The following is an 18,621-nucleotide window of genomic DNA, read 5'->3' as shown; positions in this document are numbered from 1 at the left end:
GGGGATCTGGCAGACATCCAGCTGGCGGTACATTTATTCCTCACACGGTTGGTATCAATCTTCTTGGATTCTGTATGTGTGTGTCTGGGTAGAATTCTAAGATGCTTGAGCTGGAAAGAAAAACAACAACCATTTAGCTGGCAATTCTATTTTTTTAGTCATTGAAGGAGCCGAGTCCCTGAAAGATTAGGTGCTGTCTAGTCACCAGCATCATTATCATCATTGTCGTCTGACAACACTTTACAACGGGCTTTCCCTGCCGTCGTCTCAGGTTATCCTGTCAGTACTCCTCATGTCATAGCCTCAGAGAGGCTGAGTAACTTGCTCAAGGTCACAGAGCAAATTAGGGGCAGAGCTAAATTACAAATCCAGGCCCACTCATCATTGTTGCCATCTGGCACTTTTGTTTTAGAAGAGATGTTATAGACGTGCGTGGACATCCACGTGGTTACCTTCTGGGTAAGTGAGCATATTGCCAGTCTCAGTCTCTCAGTGCCCAGGGCATCGCCTGGAGGAAAGTTGGTCAGATGAGTGGCAGACTCTCCCCTTAGGCTCACCTCTTGGTCACTAATTGGTACATTTTGGTGGCACAAGGTCTCTGGCTGGACAGTACCACAAACTTCCTTTCCACCACAGCTACAAGGCTCCAGGCAGAAGAGGCACAAAGATTACCACTGCCTGCGTTTCGTGATTCTATAATTTCCTTAGAATATGTTTTTCACTTTGAAAGATAAAGTAGAAAAGGCATGGATTTTGGCACCAGATCTGTGTTCAAATCCCAGCTCCCATTGCTGGGATTACCAGCAACCCATCTAACCTCTCCTGATCAATGAAAATACGGTGCAAAACTAGGAAGGCTGATGGGCTCGAGTATCCTTACCCCTCAAAGGAAAAACATCACCCCTCTTGTATTTTTAGCCACAGAAAATCTCCATTAACATCTTGCCCTTCAAACCCGCCTGGGAGGTTTGCCCCTCTGCCTTGCCTTCCTCATGCACAGGGGGCTCCTTCCAGCTGCCCGTGCTGTTGGCCGCCAGCAGATTAGACTTCATGGTTTACAACGTTTTTGTGTACTTGCTGGGGAAGAGATACTCCTGTGTATTTTTTAGATTGAGATATAATTCATGCGTGTGTGTTCAGCAGAATAGATTACCTCTCAGAACCACAGAACTTTACAACCAGGGGTTATAGACCAACACTGTCATTTGCGAGTGAAGAAAGAGGAACGGGAAACTTCATGACTTGATCGAGGGCGCAATCACGAGCTGCAACTGTTTCCTAGTTTGCAGCTCAGTGCTTTTCTGCTACCAACTTTTTATGGCAAAAGCAAAACAGAAAACACCACTCGCCGGTAGCATTTGACACCGTCCATGGCATCCTTCACATCACTAAATGTTTTCCCTGGTTTTGCCACGTGGAGGAGTTGGTGCAGGCAAGGCCACCCCCGGAACTCACCCCATTCTCCGGAGTGTCCTCCAGACTTGTCCCAGCCATCCCAGAGCACGAGTGCTCACTTCCATCAGAAGCAAGATGTCCAACAGTGACCATTATATTTGTAGCAGTTGTTGGTGGAAATCTGTTAGCAAAATGCAGCCAGAGACAAGCTGTACCGCGTGCATCACAGTCACCCGGCAGCTTGTTAACATGCAGATTCCCAGGGCCTCTGGTGGGGGTACCCCCAGTTCCACAGGTTAGAGCCAGGTTCCTTGGTGATGGGAGCTCGTCACGTCTGAGCCGTGGGCGTCAGACTAACAGCTCTTGGGGAGGCCACACCAGTTGTTTAGGGTGACTTGGAAAGAACATCCCAGTAAAACCTGGTCACGTAGTGGGACCAGACTGAGCAAGGGCTGCAAAAAGGTCAGCACCGGTGGACAAGGTGGCTCATTGTATCTCAGAATGGGTTCATTTAAACGTCTTGCTCATTACATGTTAGTTTATGGAATTATTTTGTGACAGAATTTAAGCTGCTGTTTTTTAATTCAAAAGACATCATTTTTTTAAATTAAAGAAAAATCTGGAAATCTTATAGGACCAGCATGTACCTCAGAAACAGTTTTTCTTTGCCTATTGCTGCACGCAGCCGGGTTGAGGCCCCTACAGTCACCTGGCGGCTGCGCAGGAGTCTGTTCCCCGAGGCGTTTACAGTGAGGGAGGTGTGGCCGGCCCAGGGCCAGGCGGTGGCGACAGAGATGAGCAGAGGAGATCTCAGCTCTCATGGACCCACCTTCCAGTTTGTCATTTCAGTGCGACATCCTTTTCTTGAGAGTGAAATCATGTGACCTCCACGTAGACAGCAACACCACCGTCCAAAGACCAGACAAACTAATGCACCAGTTCTACTGGCTTCATCTTCTAGGAATTAGCGGTGGCCCCTTGGAAAACCACTACAGACTAAAGCAGTTCCACCTCCACTGGGGAGACGCGAACGAGTGGGGCTCAGAGCACACCGTGGACGCCCATGCTTTTCCGGCAGAGGTCTGTAGACGTCATCCTAGCAAGAATTGTGGGTGCTTTCTACCCTGCTTGGTTGCCCAGAAACAAAGGATTTCTCTAGTCATAGGGGACTCCCACTGCTCAAACTGGAACAATTCACTGCCCTACCCATTCAATCACACAACTTTCCTAACAGGAGAGTACTGTTAGCACTTTGATTTAACAGAAGAAGAGACTGAGGTTCTGAGTGGTTACGTAACTTGCAAAGTCAGACAGCTGGGATTCAAGCACAGCGTCTGCGCTCTTAGCATCTCTCTCAGCCACCCCCTTGCTGCCGGTAGATTATAGACTAGAAGCTTCCTGTCCTTCAAGGCAGGCGAGGCTTTCTATTGAGAATCTGAAAATCTTCACAATAGAGATCATGTTCTTCAAGCAAAGTGATATTTGCAACATTCCAAATGGGAGTCAGTAAGTCACAGGAGTGGAGACAGATGTTAGGAGCTGGGTTTTGTAGTTACGGTGGGGTGACGGATGATGCCTTACAGATTTCCCCCGGTATTTTATTATGAAATTTTTCCAACATACAAAAAAATGGAAACAACTGTGCGGTGAGAGCCCGTGCACTGCCACCAGATCCTGCAATTGACATTTTGCCACAGTCACTTGATCACACGGCTGCCCCCTGGCCTGTCCCTCCGCCCCTGACCAAGCACCTGGACTTCTGATGCATTTCAAATTAGGGACTGTTCCGTCTCAACTTTTTGTGGCCGTTGAGGGGAAGGAACACGATAGTGAAAATAGCACTAGAGGCCAGGCCACTGGAAACGTGAAAATCACCTATGATCACACACCCAGAGTTTAAAAATAGGGAGTCACGTCCCTTGCTATGATTATACATGTATTTACAAATATGACAGAAATAGAGGAACACTAGCTTGCCACATGCTCCCTTTGGTTTAACAGCTCACCTTCTATCTTAGTAACTGTGTGTCTGCGCTGTGGTTTTTAATGAACAGCTATTTTAACAGAGGAAGTTGTGATTTATTAGAGGAGATCAGCGCTCGGGACCCGCCAGGGCCTCTCCCTGAGTGGGGCCGAGCAGGGGCTGCGGCCGTCCTGGCCACGCCTCTGGCCCAGGCTGGAGCCTACCGTTCCTGGGGGGTTGGGGAGGCAAAGCCAGCTCTAAAGGCAGGGTCTGTGACGGAAGAAGGCTTCTGTGGGGGCCAGGGCCCAGCCATCTCTGTTTCTGGGTGACGGCACTAGGACAGTGGGCGGGGGCTTCAGGTGAGCTATGCACCAGCAGGGAGAGGCCATGCCACTGTCACTGTCCCCGATGTGCATGGCCAGAGCACTGAGGCTTGTGTGGAGTGAGGTGCCACACGGGGCACATGAGGGCCCAGCACCCTCGGCAGAGCCCTCCAGGCCCTGGAATCCAGCTGCTGCATAGGGAGGGAGGGTCTTGTTGACCATGAGAGGCCACAGGCTTTCTGGGCTCTGGCTTGGTCGCCGTTCAGAAAGGCCTGGCCACAACTCATGCCTGTAAAGGGGAATATGTACAGACACCCAGGGCCCTTCTAGACGCTGAACCAAACTCAGCCTCCTCAGGACCACGTGTTCTCGTCACACAGAGCCCCAAGCCAGCCCTGGTTGTCCTGGTTCTGCCTCCTGCGCGCCAGTGACCCAGGAAAGCCCGTTTCCCCAGCCCTTACCCGCCTCTGATTTAGATCCTTGTCACCTGGCCAATCCCGATGCCGAGTTTGGGCTTAGGAAAACCAAAGGAGGGAAGTAAAATAAAGTCACAGACGAAGTTCAAGGTAGGGTGACAGATATAGAAGAAAAGAATGCAACATTTGGGGCACACTTAGACTAAAAAATTATTCGTTGTTTATCTGAAATTCAAATTTAACTGAGAGTCCTGGATTTTATTTCGCAGCCCTCGTGCAAGGATGTCTGAGAGCAACAAATAGTCCAACCGCCAATTTCTATTTTATAAAGTTGAAACGTGCCTCCTTTCTCTCGCCCCGACCCGCCGAGGCCCCTCCTCTCCGTGCTTTCATTGTTCGCTCAGCGCTGCAGCCCCCTCAGACCCAGCCATGATGCTGAATTCATTAAAATCATTAAATGGACATATAGGTCTGCCCCACAGAAAGAGGAGTGACTCTTTTGTTTCTTGCCGCATCGTGATAAATGTCATTTCTCTCGCTCCTGTGTTCCAGCTGCATTTAGTCCACTGGAATTCGGTGAAATACCAGAATTACAGCGAAGCTGTGATGGGAGAGAGCGGCCTGGCGGTGATAGGCGTCTTTTTAAAGGTAATCCTGCCAGGGCGTAGCTCTTCCAGAGAAGAAAGTCGTGTGCGGGAACCAAGAACTGCCTTTAGACACGGCCGATTTAGAGTGAACTGTGCTGTCGTCCTATCTTCTGCTTTTCCAAACCAATGTTTCGTGTCTGTGCTGTACAGCTGGGCGCCCATCACGAGGGGCTGCAGAAGTTGGTGGACGTCCTGCCGGAAATAAGGCATAAGGTGAGCTACGTATTTTGAAAGCAGCGTGATTGGAAAAGTAAAATTGTTTAGAGTAATGACTCATTTGCAAGGGAGAAAAACCATTTTGGTGGCCAGAGCATTGCAGAGGGGGTCTGAGGCCGGGTCTGGGAATGGAACCCCCAGGGGCCGATTCTAGTTGTGTGGCTCCCTGGCTCACACTCTGACCTCGAAGGCGTCACTGCTATCCTCAGGGCCCTCCCTCTGCAGTATAGTAGGGGTGCTGGACTCGAGTTGAGCTTCCCAAAATTGAGTCAATCAGGCAGCATCTTGAAGATTTTTGCTATGTCCACCCACCAGTGGCACTATTATTTACTTAATATCTTTCATTACATGGACCCGCTTTTAAAAATCTTTAGCCTGTCCCAGGCAACGACACCCACTCGTGATAACATTTGCTTTAAAACTGATCGACCTAAGTACCATTAACAATTAAGAGTGCCCGCCCGCGTGCCTCCTAGCGCCCTCGTCCGGAGGGAACTGGGATGGCCCAGGAGAACCTGGAGGCGGGAGGGAGGGACCGCCATGGAAACCCACCACTCGCTCGCTGGTGGCAATGGCTCTTTGCTCAGCTCCTTGTACGCCTTGCTGCGTTAAGCACAGCTCCAAAGATGGCGACGAGAACAATGTAGCTTTTCTCCAACATCAGCTGAGAAAGGACTTTGATGGAGAAATGGAAATTCCAGAGAAATGTCGTTTATTTGTTCGGTACCAAACAAAAGAATTCCAAGCAGGAAGGAGTCACCGTGGTCCTTGGACATGGGGACGGATAGGGCTCTGACCTGTCTTAACAATGGCGAGAGTGGCTCCAGATGAAAGCTGGGGGCCAGCCCTTCCTCGGCTGATTCACAGGGATTGTTTGATCTGTGTGGTGCGTTCCCCTTGATGTTGACCTCCTGGCCTGCCTGGTGGGACGGACAGCAGATCGCCCCCCGCTGCCCTGTCCGCCAGCTCAGGAACTCGGCAAGGTCAAGGTGCTGAGAGCATCCTCTCCGTCGCTGGTCTGCAGCCAGAGTAAACCTGGGATGTTTTCCCCACCAGCGTCCACCTCCTACGTAGCGTGGTCCCCACCTCTTGGCAGGAGAGAGAAGAGCTGACTGAGAGGTGCTGTTTACTCAAGGAGCTGCTTTCCTTCCTGGAAGGTGCTGGAGCGTTTCTCTCCCACGGGCCAACTCCAGCTCTTCTGGGCAAATCGCAGGGCAGAAATGGGTCAGTGGGAGATAGAGGACATGCCTGTGGCTCAGTTCTGGTCCTGACACTCATCTTTGGGGCTCAATTCCTCACCTGAAAAGGAAGAGTGAGACTCTTAAGAGACAAAAGGCCCAGCCTTGGAGAGCAGGAGTCTGTGCTTCGCGGGTGGAGGGTACATTCCATTTCCTGTCATTTGTCACAGTCGGCTCGCCATCCTGGGTTTCCCCAACGTCTGGGTTGATTATTGGAATTTGCGATGTTGTAAGTCTCCTCTGTGCTGTGCACTTCTACAGGTTTTGACAAATGTGTAGAGCCACGGTCCCCCATGCAGGACCATATAGCACGTTCTGTCCTGTGGCCTTTTGGAGCCAACCCCCGAACCTGGGGGAGCTGTGGTCCGTTTCCAGCCCTAGAGTTTTGCCCTTCTCCTGTTTTTATTCTCCCTCGCTGTATCGCGTGGAGCTTTCTCTGTAAGCTACTTCTCTTCCCTCTGGAGTGGGATGCTCATCAGCAGCAAAGAGGACTACACGTCGACCCACTTCTCCCAGCAAAGACATCTGGGGTGGGCGCCCGTCACCACGAGCTGGTCTGTCTGTATTCGAGATGAATGGGTGGTCTCCACCGTAACACCCTGGCCCTCCTGGCTGATGGACACACAAAGGAGGGGCCTTCGCTTGCTCTGGGGGCCCCAAGGGACAGCAGCTGTCTGTAAGCAGAGGGCAGCTCTGAACCCTAACATGCTTAAGAGAGCGACACAGAGGTCCTGGGAATGCTGCTGGAAACATAGGGATGGCCTCTCAGAATTTCAGTGGACAGGTGGTTGGGTCCATCCGTCTGCTCCTGCTCGTGGTCTGCTGCCTTCACCCCGACCCCTGCAGCCCGGGGAGGGAGGAACCAGCCCTGGCTTTGGGACGGGACCGACCTCCCGTAGCATCTGGGTTCTGCCACGTCTAATTACGTGGCTTTGAGAAAGTCACCTACATCTGTCTTACTTTCTTCATCAATAAAATAGAAGCACCTCTCAAGGGTAGTTCGGAAAGTTCAAAGCCTTGGAAGGTGCCTGGCACGTCAGCACCTTTGGGCTGGGGCGGGGGGAGGCGGAGGGCCTTCACTTGTCACCACACACCCACTGGTACTTTTTGCATTTGTCCCATGTGCCCATGTGACCTGTTGCCTTCAGGAATTAACTAGACCACATGGTGGAATATTACCAAGCTGTGAAAAGGAAAGAAGCACTGACACGCACTGCAACGTGGATGAGCCTTGAAGATGCTCTGCCGAGTGAAAGAAGCCACACACAAAGGGCCACATTTTACATGATCCCACTTACAGGGAGCGTCTAGAACAGGCAAAGGCATGGCGACAGAAAGCAGATTAGTGGGGCCTGTGGAGGGGTAGGGGCATGTGGAGGTTGGGGAGGGCTAGCTAAAGAGTACCTCCTGGGGTTCTTTCTTTCTGGAGTTCTTTTTTGAGATGATGAAAATGTTCTAATGTTGACTATGGTGATGGTTGCACATATCTATCTGTGACTACACTAAAAACCACAGAATCATCTACTTTAAATGGGTGAATTCTATGCTACCTGAATTATATTTCTTTTTGCTTGTTTGTTTTTTGTTCTTCCTTTTTTTTTGAGGAAGATTATCCCTGAGCTGACGTCGGCTGCCAATCCTCCTCTTTTTGCTGAGGAAGACTGGCCCTGAGCTAACGTCTGTGTCCATCTTCCTCTACTTTATATGTGGGATGCCTCCCATGGCATAGCATGCCAAGCAGTGCCATGTCCGCACCCGGGATCCAAAGTGGCAAACCCCAGGCCACCGAAGTGGAATGTGTGCACTTAACCACTGTGCCACCGGGCTGGCCCTGAATTATATTTCAATAGTGCTGTTTTTACGACATTAACCAGACAATTAATTACAAAGTGGAACAGCAGGCAAACACGAGGCAATTTCTAAGTGTCTGTCACTGTGAATCAATTTACTTCCTTCTCTTTGGCAGCTTAATTAACGTCCCCCTGTTCCAACTGGTGAGAGTCAGCAGCTAGGGGACAAGCCAGGTGGTGGGGCCACTTGCTTTTGGCTTTGAAGGCTGGGTGGGAGGACTTTGCTGGGCAGGGCGGCCACCTTCCTTGGGGATGGGGGAGCGTCTGCTTAGTGCTTGAACACCCTCTGTGGGACCCGGAGTGCGTCTGGGTCTGGAGCTGAGGCCGTTACTCTGGGCCTGGTTAGTGTTAACTTGCTTCTGGGCCTGTGCCCTCGGCCTTTCAGGCTCACTTGCTTTACAGAGGCGTGGAGGCCACTGTCCCGGGCCTGCCACCCTGAGGGACCCCCCAGGGATCTTTTCCTCTCTGAGTAAAAGCCTGCTTGGATGACTTTGGCTTGCAACAAGGCAGAGACCGGCCAAGAGGCTCTCCTTTCTCTTTACACCCCCGGGGGCTGTGCTGAGCAGCATCCAGACAGCAGCTCCAGTGCTCCTGCCCCTGTTGGTGGGTTTCTTCAGGGGTCCCCATCCCTGGGCAGAAGCAGGGCTGTCCCCAACTGCAGGCGCTCTTCCCACTGGTCTCTTTTTATTGCTTTTGTGTCTCATTTACTCATTCCAGCCATGTAGCCTCTTTGTTGTTCCTCAGGCCCATTGGGTCACACCCTGTCTCAGGGCCTTTGCACTGGCTGTGCCGGCTTCCTAGAAGGCTCTTCCCCTGAAATCTGCATGGCCTCTTCCTTCACCTCCTCCATGTCTTTGCTCAAATGTCACCTTTGCAGTGAGGCCTTAGGGACCACCCCTCTTAAAACACCAGCCCCACACCTGAATCTCTTACCCCACGGTCCTGCTTTGCTCTGCTCCATCACCCTTACCACGTGTGAACTGCTGGGTGTCTGACTCACTCAGTTCGTGCGCTGTCCGCATCCCTCCAGTGAGAGGTGAGTCCCCGAGGGCAGGTGGTTTGGGCTGCTTCATTTACTGCAGTACCTGCAGGGCCTAAGACGGGCTCGGTTTACCGCAGCGCTCGACAAACAGCTGTGAGGGAATGAATGAATGAATGAATGAATGGTGGCAGCCCACTTGAAACTCAGAGAGGCAGGTTTCTCACTCTCCTTCTATGAAACAGGGAAAGCAAGCAAACCAAGGGCTCCCCTGAGCAGGAGGGTGTGCTGACGGGAGCCCCTCCTCGAAGCAGCTCCGAGAGCCTGGCACACAGTCATGGAACAACCGTGAGGAGGAGGAAAATCCTGGCATGTGGGTCAGGGAATCCCGCACAATGGACAGCGTCCTCCTGAGCCTGTGGCATTGCCACGCGCGTGCGTCAGGGAGGGCTGCCGGGAAGGGGGGTCCAGCTGTCCTAGAAGTGTAATATTTTCTGGTGTAGTCACTGTGGGAAACAGTCTGGTGGTTCTTCAAAAACTTACACGTACACTCACCATAGGATCCAGCAATTCCACTTCTGGGTATACACCCGAAATAATTAGAAGCACGTCTAGAAGAGATATTGGTACATTTGTGTCAATGGCAGCATTAACCACAACAGCAGAAAGTGGAAGCAACCCAAGTGTCCACCGACAGATGAATGGATAAACAAAACGTGGTCCACCCACACGACGGAGCTTTGTTCAGCCTTAAAGAGGAAGGGAATCCTGACACCTGCTACAACGTGGATGGACCTCGAGGACTTTATGCTAAGAGAAATAAGCCGATCTCAAAAAGACAAATACTGCAGGATTCCACACACACGAGGGACCTAGAGTCGTCAGATTCACAGAGACAGAAAGTAGGACGGTGGACACCAGGAGCTGGGGGAGGGGGAGGGGAGTGAGTGTTCAACGGGCACAGAGTTTCAGTTTGGGAAGATGACAAAAATTCAGGAGATGGATGGTGGGGATGGTTGCACAACAATGTGAATGTCATTAACACCACTGAACTGTACATTTAAAAACGGTTAAAATGGTGAATGTTCTGTTATGCATGCTATTTTACCACCATTTTTAAAAGTGTAATATTTTCACAGCCAAGGTATATGAAAATGAATAACTTTAAAAGGAAACAAATGAGCATTTGGTAGGAATCCCTGCTCTGACAGAATAGTCACATTTTCTTGTTACTGCTTCCAAATGTGAGAAGCCCGGCCCCACAGCCTTTATCTCAGGGAACGCACTCCCCTCCGAGCGACGAGAAGGCCGCATCACTGAGATAAAGATGGGGCACCATTCCCTTCCCTCCTGCGCCCCCTCCACCTCCGCTGAGATCTGACGCTGCCTGTGGTCTCGGTCCCTCAGGATGCGCGGGCAGCCATGGGCCCCTTTGAGCCCTCCTGTCTGCTGCCCACCTGCCGGGATTACTGGACCTACCCGGGCTCCCTCACCACCCCTCCGCTAACCGAGTCGGTCACCTGGATCCTCCAGAGGACGCCCATCGAGGTGGCCCAGAGCCAGGTGAGCCGCGCCTGTGACCGTGTGGTAGGACTGTGTTGGAGAAGTTCCCCTGTCTGGCAGCATCACTAAGATTGCGAGCAAGCCTCACGGAGTTTCCTTCTCTGAGCGTGTTTGATGCTCCTGCACAAGAAGAATTTTCCAATTGGAATAGGAGCTCGTGGGGATTGAACAGAAGTTCCTGAGATCACAGCTCTCCCTCTGACGTTGAGATATTAGTGTGTGAGAGGGAGAGAGACAGAGACAGAGAGAAAGGGAGGGAAGCCGGAGAGGGGACTGACATGAGGGGGCACAGCTATACTGCCGCACTTCCGAATCGTGAGTGGTTTGGGATTCAGACGCGGCATGGATCCCTAGGGTCAGACGCTTGAACTAGGTCACTGCTTGCTCTTCAGTCTGTGTCGAGGTGAAGTGACTTTAAAAGAGAAGAAGTGACGTTATAGTTGGGACATAGGTCCTTGCCTGTAACGGACCACAGTAAGTATCTGTTGACGAATAAATTAACCGAGAAAGGGGTGTCCCGGATGGAAGCTGGAAAGCGGTGAAAGAAGTAGGGTCATTGAGGGCAAAGAGGCAATTCTGGAGGTTGTCCTGCTCTTTGGATGCTAGAACAGGAAGAAATCGAGATTGCAGAGGGTTTTCTCACCTGCTGTATTGAGAAGTTATGGCACTAGATATGCCGGGAGGAAATTCCAGAAGGATTGTGTTAGCCTGCTGTTGCTACTGTAATGCCGAGTAACAAACCACCCCAAAATGCAACGGCTTGTAGCAAGTCTGTGTTTTTCCTGCTCCCGGGTCTCTGGGCTCGCTGGGGAGGCTCTGATTGGGACCATTGGCTGCCCAGGGCTGGTTCACAAGTTAAATGACAAAAATGCAAAAGATAAGCCACAGGGCACATGCACAGGCATCTGCTTATGTCATGCCCACTCACACCCTATTGGCCAAAGCAAGTCACAGTGGCCAGGCCAATGTGAGTGGAGTAGGGAGGAGCGACTGAGTGTTTACTGAGCCGTGTCCCAACCTATCACATACACACACTAGAGAGTCAGGGCTCACTGTCCTGGGGTCATAGGTCTGCAGTGACTTTTGTTTGCTTCCTTTTCCTTGTCTAAATATTCTACTTTTTTTTTTTTTTTTTTGCTAAAAATGAGTAGATATTACTTGTATACTTTTTAGGAAAGTTATAGTATCTTTTTCTCCGGAAATCTCCAGGACCTGGAAAAAGTCTGTCTGTCTAGGGCAGTTTCGGGTTTAGGAATGATGATTATGCAGCCAGCGCGCTGCCTCTCTCCCACCCCATGTCCAGGGCTGACGTTACTGGTCAAGCCCCGTCCTCTTTCTGGGGGCTCTAAACGAGGTCTTAGAGGGTCCTCCAGCCTCACGATTCTGTGAGAATATTCTCTTATTTAAAAGTCTCAGAATGATGCTGTTGGCTTTGAAGGGCTGACTTCGAGATGTGGGGTGTGTTACCCACCGTTCCCCCAGACCAGAACTGTTACAGACACGAGGAAGACATGAGGAGACACGAGGAAGGCCTTGTTTGACAAATGACCCCTGTCACCCAGACCCCTTTTGTCACCAAACAAACAAGTAATAAGCCCCCATCACGTGTCACATGTTGTAACAGAAGAGGGTGGGAGAGGCCTAGGAATGAGGGGGTGATGGAAACAGGGATGCATCTCTGCACACTGCCGTCTGGAGGGAAAGTAGAAACAGGCTGGGTGGTGGAGTACAAAAATGCAGAGCAGAAGCCGCTTACCCTGACCAGGGAGCTAGGGCGTGCACCCTCTGGGTGGTGGGCCAGAGTTTGCCAGGTGGGGGAGAGGAAAAGGGCGCATTTATAAGAGGGTGAATAACACGTGCACAGCAAGAGCATCCTGGACGGGCACACTGTGCTGAGTGCCCGGGAAACTGTGCACCGCACTCCCACAACTCCAGGGGGCGCCCCATCGGTCCAATAAACGGTCACTGTGAGATCTAATCCCAGTTTCCGTATTTAATTAGACATGTGACTTATTCTCACAGAGCTCATCAGTAAGTTCTGAGAAGAGATGAGATGATGCATAAACGTTCACTCTGAGTGAAAAGCAACCAGTGTTACCTTAGCGTTTATGCTGTGTGCATGAGTTATCTATTGCTGTGTAACAAATTGCTCCAAAATTTAGTAGCGTAAGAAAACCATCATCATTTCTCATCCCTCAGAGTTCTGTGGGTCAGAATTTTGGGTGGCCCTGCCTTCAGATCTCTGACGAGTTGCTGTCAGATGTCAGTGGGGCTGCAGTTACCTGAGAGCTTGATGGGCCGGGGGATTCTCTCCCAAGTTGGCTTATTCAGGTGGTTGGCAAGCTGGTGCTGGCTGTGGCTATGGGCCTCAGTTCCTCTCCCGTGGGCCTCTCTGTGGGGCTGCTTGAGTGTCCTCTCAACATGGCTGCTGGCTTCCCCAGAGCAAGTGACCCAAGAGAAAAGGTGGAGGCTGCAAGGCCTTCTCTGACCCAGCTCGGGAGACACTCCCGCTATATTGCATTGACCATATAGGGCCAACCCTGATTCAACGTGGGAGGGACCGCACAGGCCGGAGGGATCCTGGGGTTGGCTCACTCTGTACCCACACCTGGCTTACTCTGTTGCTCTCCATTCCAGCTGGCCGCGTTTCGCACGCTCCTGTTTTCTGCCCTTGGTGAAGAAGACAGGACAATGGTGAACAACCGTCGCCCCCTGCAGCCCCTGATGAACCGGAAGGTCCGTGCGTCCTTCCAGCCCGCAGGAGAGGGCGCAAGGTCCTAACCTGATTACGTCCAAGTTAGCGGGCAGAATCGGCTTTAAAAAGAAGTATTGTGTCCCGAGTGTCATGGTCTGATCACACGTCACCTCAAAATTAACATACAAAATTAAAAAGAGAGAGCACTGTTTTAGTCAAGGTACTTTTCAGTTGCAAGGAAAGCAAATCACTTCAAAGAAGCTTAAGGATGATAGGGAATGGAACCCTGGGACAGAGTATCCCAGGGGACCCACGGCAGTGCACGGTGGCCTCATGGGGCCGAGCAAGCCCCAGCTGACCGAGGTCGTCTGCCCGGCCCTCTCACAGTTCCACGCTTTCCTCTCTGCAGACGGGCACCCTCTGTTTCCCCACATTCATGGCCACCCTGTCGTTTCCAGGCAACAGAGGCTAAGACCAACATCCTTCTTTGCCATTTCCAAATTCCTGGATGTACCAGCGTCCTGGGGCTGCTGTAACAAATGACCACACACTGCGGGAGGGAGAGAGAAACAAACGAAATGCATTTTCCCACAGTTGTGAGACAGAAGTCCACGATCAAGGTGCCAGCAAGGTCGGGCTCTGGCGAGACTCTCTCCTTGAGCTGTAGACAACATGTTCTCACTGTGCCCTCACCCGGCCTTTCCTGAGGGCATGCAAGCACCTTTCTCCTTTCCTCTTCTTCTAAGGCCAGCAATCCTACCAGATTAGGACCCCACCCTTATGACCTCATTTAACCTCAGTTACCTCCTAAAAGCACCACCTCCAAATGCAGTGACGCTGTGGCTTAGGGCTTCAACATATAAATTTGGGGGGACTCAATTCAACCCATAGCAGCTGCAAACTTGGTGGCTTGAAACGATAGACATGTATTCTCTCATTGTTCTGGAGGCCAGAAGTCTGCAATCAAGGTGGGCCCGACTGGGGGCTGGCCCCGTGGCCGAGTGGTTAAGTTCGCGCGCTCCACTGCAGGTGGCCCAGTGTTTCGTTGGTTCGAATCCTGGGCGCGGACATGGCACTGCTCATCAAGCCACGCTGAGGCAGTGTCCCACATGCCACAACTAGAAGAACCCACAACGAAGAATACACGACTATGAACCGGGGGGCTTTGGGGAGAAAAAGGAAAAAATAAAAAATCTTTAAAAAAAAAAAAAAAAAAGGTGGGCCCGACTGGCTCCCCCTGGAGGTTCTGGGAGAATCTGCCCATTGTCTTCTCCAGCTCCTAGAGGCACCACATTCCTTGGCTCATGGCCCCTTCCTCCATCTTCAAAGCTGGGGAGTTTTCCAGAGTTGCTTGGTATATGCTGCCATTTAATTGCGGTCACTGGAGGGTGTGTAATTGGTTTCTCCCTGCGGGGTTTTTTTTTAAATTGTGATGAAATACACACAACATGAAATTACTATCTTTAACATTTTTAAATGTACAGCTCAGTGGTATTAAACACATTCATAATGTCACACAGCCATCACCACCATCCATCTCCAGAGCTCTTTGCATCTTGTAAAACTGAAACTCTGCCCCCATTAAACACTCACTCTCCATCCGCCTTCCCGGCCCCTGGCGCCCACCATCCTACTTTCTGTCTCTATGAATTCGACTCCTCTAGGGCCCACATATAAGTGGAATCAGACAGAATTTGTCTTTTGGTGTCTGGCTTATTTCTCTTGCATAATGTCCTCAAGGTTCATCCATGTGGTAGCAGGTGTCAGAATATTCTTCTTTTTTAAGGCAGAATCACGTCCTAATTGAGAATGGCATTTTTATTTTAATAGCATTAAAAACATTCCCTCTGGTAGAGATGCAGCTCTACAAACAACCTAATCATATTATCTTCCGACGTGACCTTACCGTTGGATAAATGGCGAAAAACAGCACAGAAAAATAAGCAAGTGCAAACCTGTCCACAAGGTGTGGTGATAAACTCCATTTCATTCTGGGGAGACAAAGAATAAATAGACTTATTATAATCCACAAAAACGTCTGAAATCAAAGAGAACCTATGGGATGGATGTGGCTTATTTTGGCACAGATTTACAGGTTTTCCCCCCATCACAGAACTTCCTCAGGTACCAACAATTTACGGTCTGGCGTTGGGCCATTCAGTGTTCTGGCGCCAACTACAGAGAAAGCCGCCCTAAACTTCCTTATACGTGTTCTTTCCTGAAAAGGGGGCACTGCTCCCCAGCGCCCGTGACAGCGCAACGCTTTGTCCAAACACAGCCCAACAAGCTTTCATGTTGGTTCACAAAGGCCCTGGAGGCAGTGTTGCCTCACCTCAGTCTGGGGGCCTGGGTGACGGTGCACGCCGTGGCAGTCAGCGCTGGGTGCGGAGCGTGGATGGGTGGATGGTTCCCATCACCAAGGACAGGTGGCATCCTGGAGGGAAGGAGATATTTTTAAGTTAGGTTTGGACCCAAAAATATTTCTTGTCCTCTGGGGAAATGCAGCCATTCTTGAGTCTTTATGGAGAGTTTGCTGCAGCTGCTGTAACAAGTTAACACAAACTTAGTGGCCTCCAACAACCTTACAGTTCTGGAGGCCAAAAGTCTGACACGCATCTCACTGAGCCGAGTCAAGGTGTCTGCAGGGCTGGCTCCTCTAGAGGCTCCAGGGCAGAATCTGTTCCTTCACCTTCTCCAGCTTCTAGAGGTGCCCACACTCCTTGGCTTGTGGCCCCTTCCTCCATCTGCAAAGCGCATCACTCCAACCTCTGCTTCCATTGTCATGACTTCTCTCTGACTCTGACCCTGCGCTTCTCTCTCACGAGGACCTTGTGATTCCGTTGGGCTCACCAGATAATCCAGGATCATCTCTCATCTCAGGATCCTTCACTTAATCCCATCTGCAGAGTCCCTTTGCCACGGAAGGTCACATATCCATAGGTCCTGGGGATTAGGTCAAGGACAGCTTGGGTCCTTACTCAGCTGACCACACTGTATATGCAAAACCAGAATGTGGCGACTTCCGCCAAGCTGCACACAACAGCCCTGAGGTTGGTCTGCCCTGGGGGTTCATGGAGGGGATAGACTAGGCAAGGCACCAGGGAACCACAGGGCTCAGTGGGGGAAGAGATGTTGGAATGTTCTAGAGCTCACTATCCTATATGGCAGCCCTCAGGCACACATGGCCATTGAGCGCTTGAAATGTGGTCAGTGCAACTGAGGGACTGAATTTTGATTAGATGTAATTTTAATTAGTTAAAATTTAAGTGCTACATGTGACCAGCCAATGGCCACCATGTTGGATGCACAGTTCTCTCTCTTGACCTGGGCCTTACATAGGTGTGTACATGGGAGCACAAAAAACCACTGAGGTGAGCACTCAATATTTGTGCCCTTTACACACTTATGGGATGTATATTATACCTCAGTTTAAAGCAAACACTTCGCTGCCCACTTGAGAGCTGAGGTTTCTGAGGCCCTGCAGACAGGACACGAGGCCACCTGGGATGTCGACACATGCAATTCTGGGAATAAGTGAAACAGGCGCTGGGAATAAGATCAGAGGCACCAGGGTGTACCGACGAGGGTACAGGGCCCACAGAAAGACTAATCAGGGATGTCACCAGGGTCACCTAGTGGAGACCCCCGACAGACAGTCCTCCCGTGGCCTCCTTCCTTAACTGCCGAGGACGTCATGAAATGTACTGCCACCAGGTAACTGGTCCCACCCAGAGAAGTCAACTCTGTTTACGGAGTCAGGACACGAGTAATTCATTGTCAGCAAAAACAGTTTAAAATAAAATCTGTTTTGGTTCGTAAAAGGATCGAGTTCAGTGGCGATGCCAAGTGAAAGCGGGTTGGCTTGAAGGAGTCAAATAGATGTTGAAAAAGGAATGCGATTAAAACGGATGTGTCTCAGCTCAGCTTTACGCTGACATCCTGCTCACTTAGGATGGAGAATTAAGAGAATACCCAACAACAGGCCTGCCGCCACCAACAGTAGTCCACACAGCTCGGCCGCGCTCCCGGCCAGGCCCTGGGCTCAGTGTTATGCACATTCTCAATCCTCATCCCCTGTGTGTGTTGGCACCACACGGAGCCCGGCCCCGACCCCTCAGAGCTTATGGTACCCTGGTCTGAGGACTGGTGCTTTTAAAAAGCTCCCCCGTGACTGGCCTGTGTGGCCAGGTATGAGCACACAGCAATCCTGTTTATAATGGGTTCACAGAAAGTTCCATGCAAATGTCCCCAGGTTTTGATGGGGAAACTCAGGCTCACTTGGGAGGTTGAGACCTGCTCAGGAGGGCAGAGCAGGGGGGAGCCGCTCCTGGATTGTGGGCCGTCCTGGGGGCCTGCACAGAGTTTGTTTTTGCCCTTCTGATGTGCGCAATTAAATGCAATAAAAAATGCAGCCTCGCAGCAAAAGGACAAAGTCCTGGACTTCACCACTTAGTGAGAAACCTTATCCTATAATAACCTGAAGGTGGATCGTGATGGAAACTCCACCCCGAAGGCACCTGCTCAGGCCTCCTGTGGCTCATGGGGACGTGTCCTCAGAGAGGAAGCAGCGGCCATCATTGGAGGGTTGGAGCTGGGGATGGGGGCACAGAGCAGCCAGGCGGCTGTCCTCTGTGGCTGTCCATTTCCAGAGGGACTTTGGGCCGAGAAAGGTCCGGGTGTCCAGAGGGGTCTCACAGGCCAGAGAAGGGATGGCAGCACCCTGAGCTTGGTGCCCCTCGCCACACAGTGGTATCACGTCTCAGCAAGAATTCGGGGGAGACAACTTTCATCCTCCTTTTTCCTGTGGACACAACGGTCTTTGTCCCCTGGTGGATGTTCTCTTCTTTGTAAAACTGGCGTTAATCCTGAGACCCAGATCCCCCCGGGACCACGTGGAACCTGGGTGCCCTGCAGGGAAACCACCAACCCCTGGGGAGGAAATACCTTGACTGCAAGCCTCAAAGCGACGGACGAACAGCAGGCCGGGCCCTTCCACACCATCCTGAGCGCGGGGACATCAAGGTCAAGGTCTGCGGGGCTACTGGCCGGACAACGTGCACTGTGACGGGACTCAGGACTGTGTGGTGGGGTTTCCGGCCCAGTGTTTAAAGTTCAAGCCTTCCTCCCTTTGCTTTCATGCTATTTTCTCGTTTTGTAAAAATGCAAATGTGTGAGAGGCCTTGCTCCCTGGGGACAGACGGCCACCCGCCTCGCCTCCACGTCCTGGGGTGATTGACCCGAGAGCCAGAGAAACTCACTGGAGTGGCTGCAGGACTCACAGGGCCCCTCCACACTGCCCCCCAGGACAAACTCCACAGTTCTTAGGTGGGTGCCCC

At 51.3% G+C, this 18,621-nt stretch overlaps 1 protein-coding gene and 2 long non-coding RNA genes across 4 annotated transcripts in view; 1 reads left to right on the top strand and 2 right to left on the bottom strand.

The window, feature by feature from the left end:
* Positions 1 to 13,494, top strand: part of CA5A (carbonic anhydrase 5A) — a 33,056-nt gene extending 19,562 nt beyond the window's left edge. For both annotated transcript variants that reach the window (XM_008508649.2, XM_008508643.2), the window contains exons 3-7: positions 2,357 to 2,475; positions 4,650 to 4,745; positions 4,895 to 4,957; positions 10,435 to 10,590; positions 13,228 to 13,494. In XM_008508649.2, coding sequence (XP_008506871.1) covers positions 2,357 to 2,475; positions 4,650 to 4,745; positions 4,895 to 4,957; positions 10,435 to 10,590; positions 13,228 to 13,371 — 578 coding nt within the window. In that variant the 3' untranslated portion in view covers positions 13,372 to 13,494. The remainder of the gene's footprint in view (positions 1 to 2,356; positions 2,476 to 4,649; positions 4,746 to 4,894; positions 4,958 to 10,434; positions 10,591 to 13,227) is intronic.
* LOC139082261 (uncharacterized) lies at positions 4,298 to 9,181 on the bottom strand. The gene is made up of 3 exons (XR_011538077.1): positions 9,049 to 9,181; positions 5,513 to 6,259; positions 4,298 to 4,936 (listed from the first exon to the last, which is right to left on the bottom strand). It is a non-coding gene; the product is annotated as an uncharacterized lncRNA (long non-coding RNA).
* A 1,655-nt stretch (positions 13,495 to 15,149) lies between the features above and the next one.
* Positions 15,150 to 18,340, bottom strand: LOC139082262 (uncharacterized). The gene is made up of 3 exons (XR_011538078.1): positions 18,230 to 18,340; positions 15,618 to 15,719; positions 15,150 to 15,276 (listed from the first exon to the last, which is right to left on the bottom strand). It is a non-coding gene; the product is annotated as an uncharacterized lncRNA (long non-coding RNA).
* Positions 18,341 to 18,621: the final 281 nt, after the last annotated feature.

The sequence above is a fragment of the Equus przewalskii genome, chromosome 3 (genome assembly GCF_037783145.1).
Source record: "Equus przewalskii isolate Varuska chromosome 3, EquPr2, whole genome shotgun sequence".
Lineage (NCBI taxonomy): Eukaryota > Metazoa > Chordata > Mammalia > Perissodactyla > Equidae > Equus > Equus przewalskii.
The sequence above is the reverse complement of the archived record's forward strand: the minus strand, read 5'-3'. Positions and strand labels throughout refer to the sequence as shown.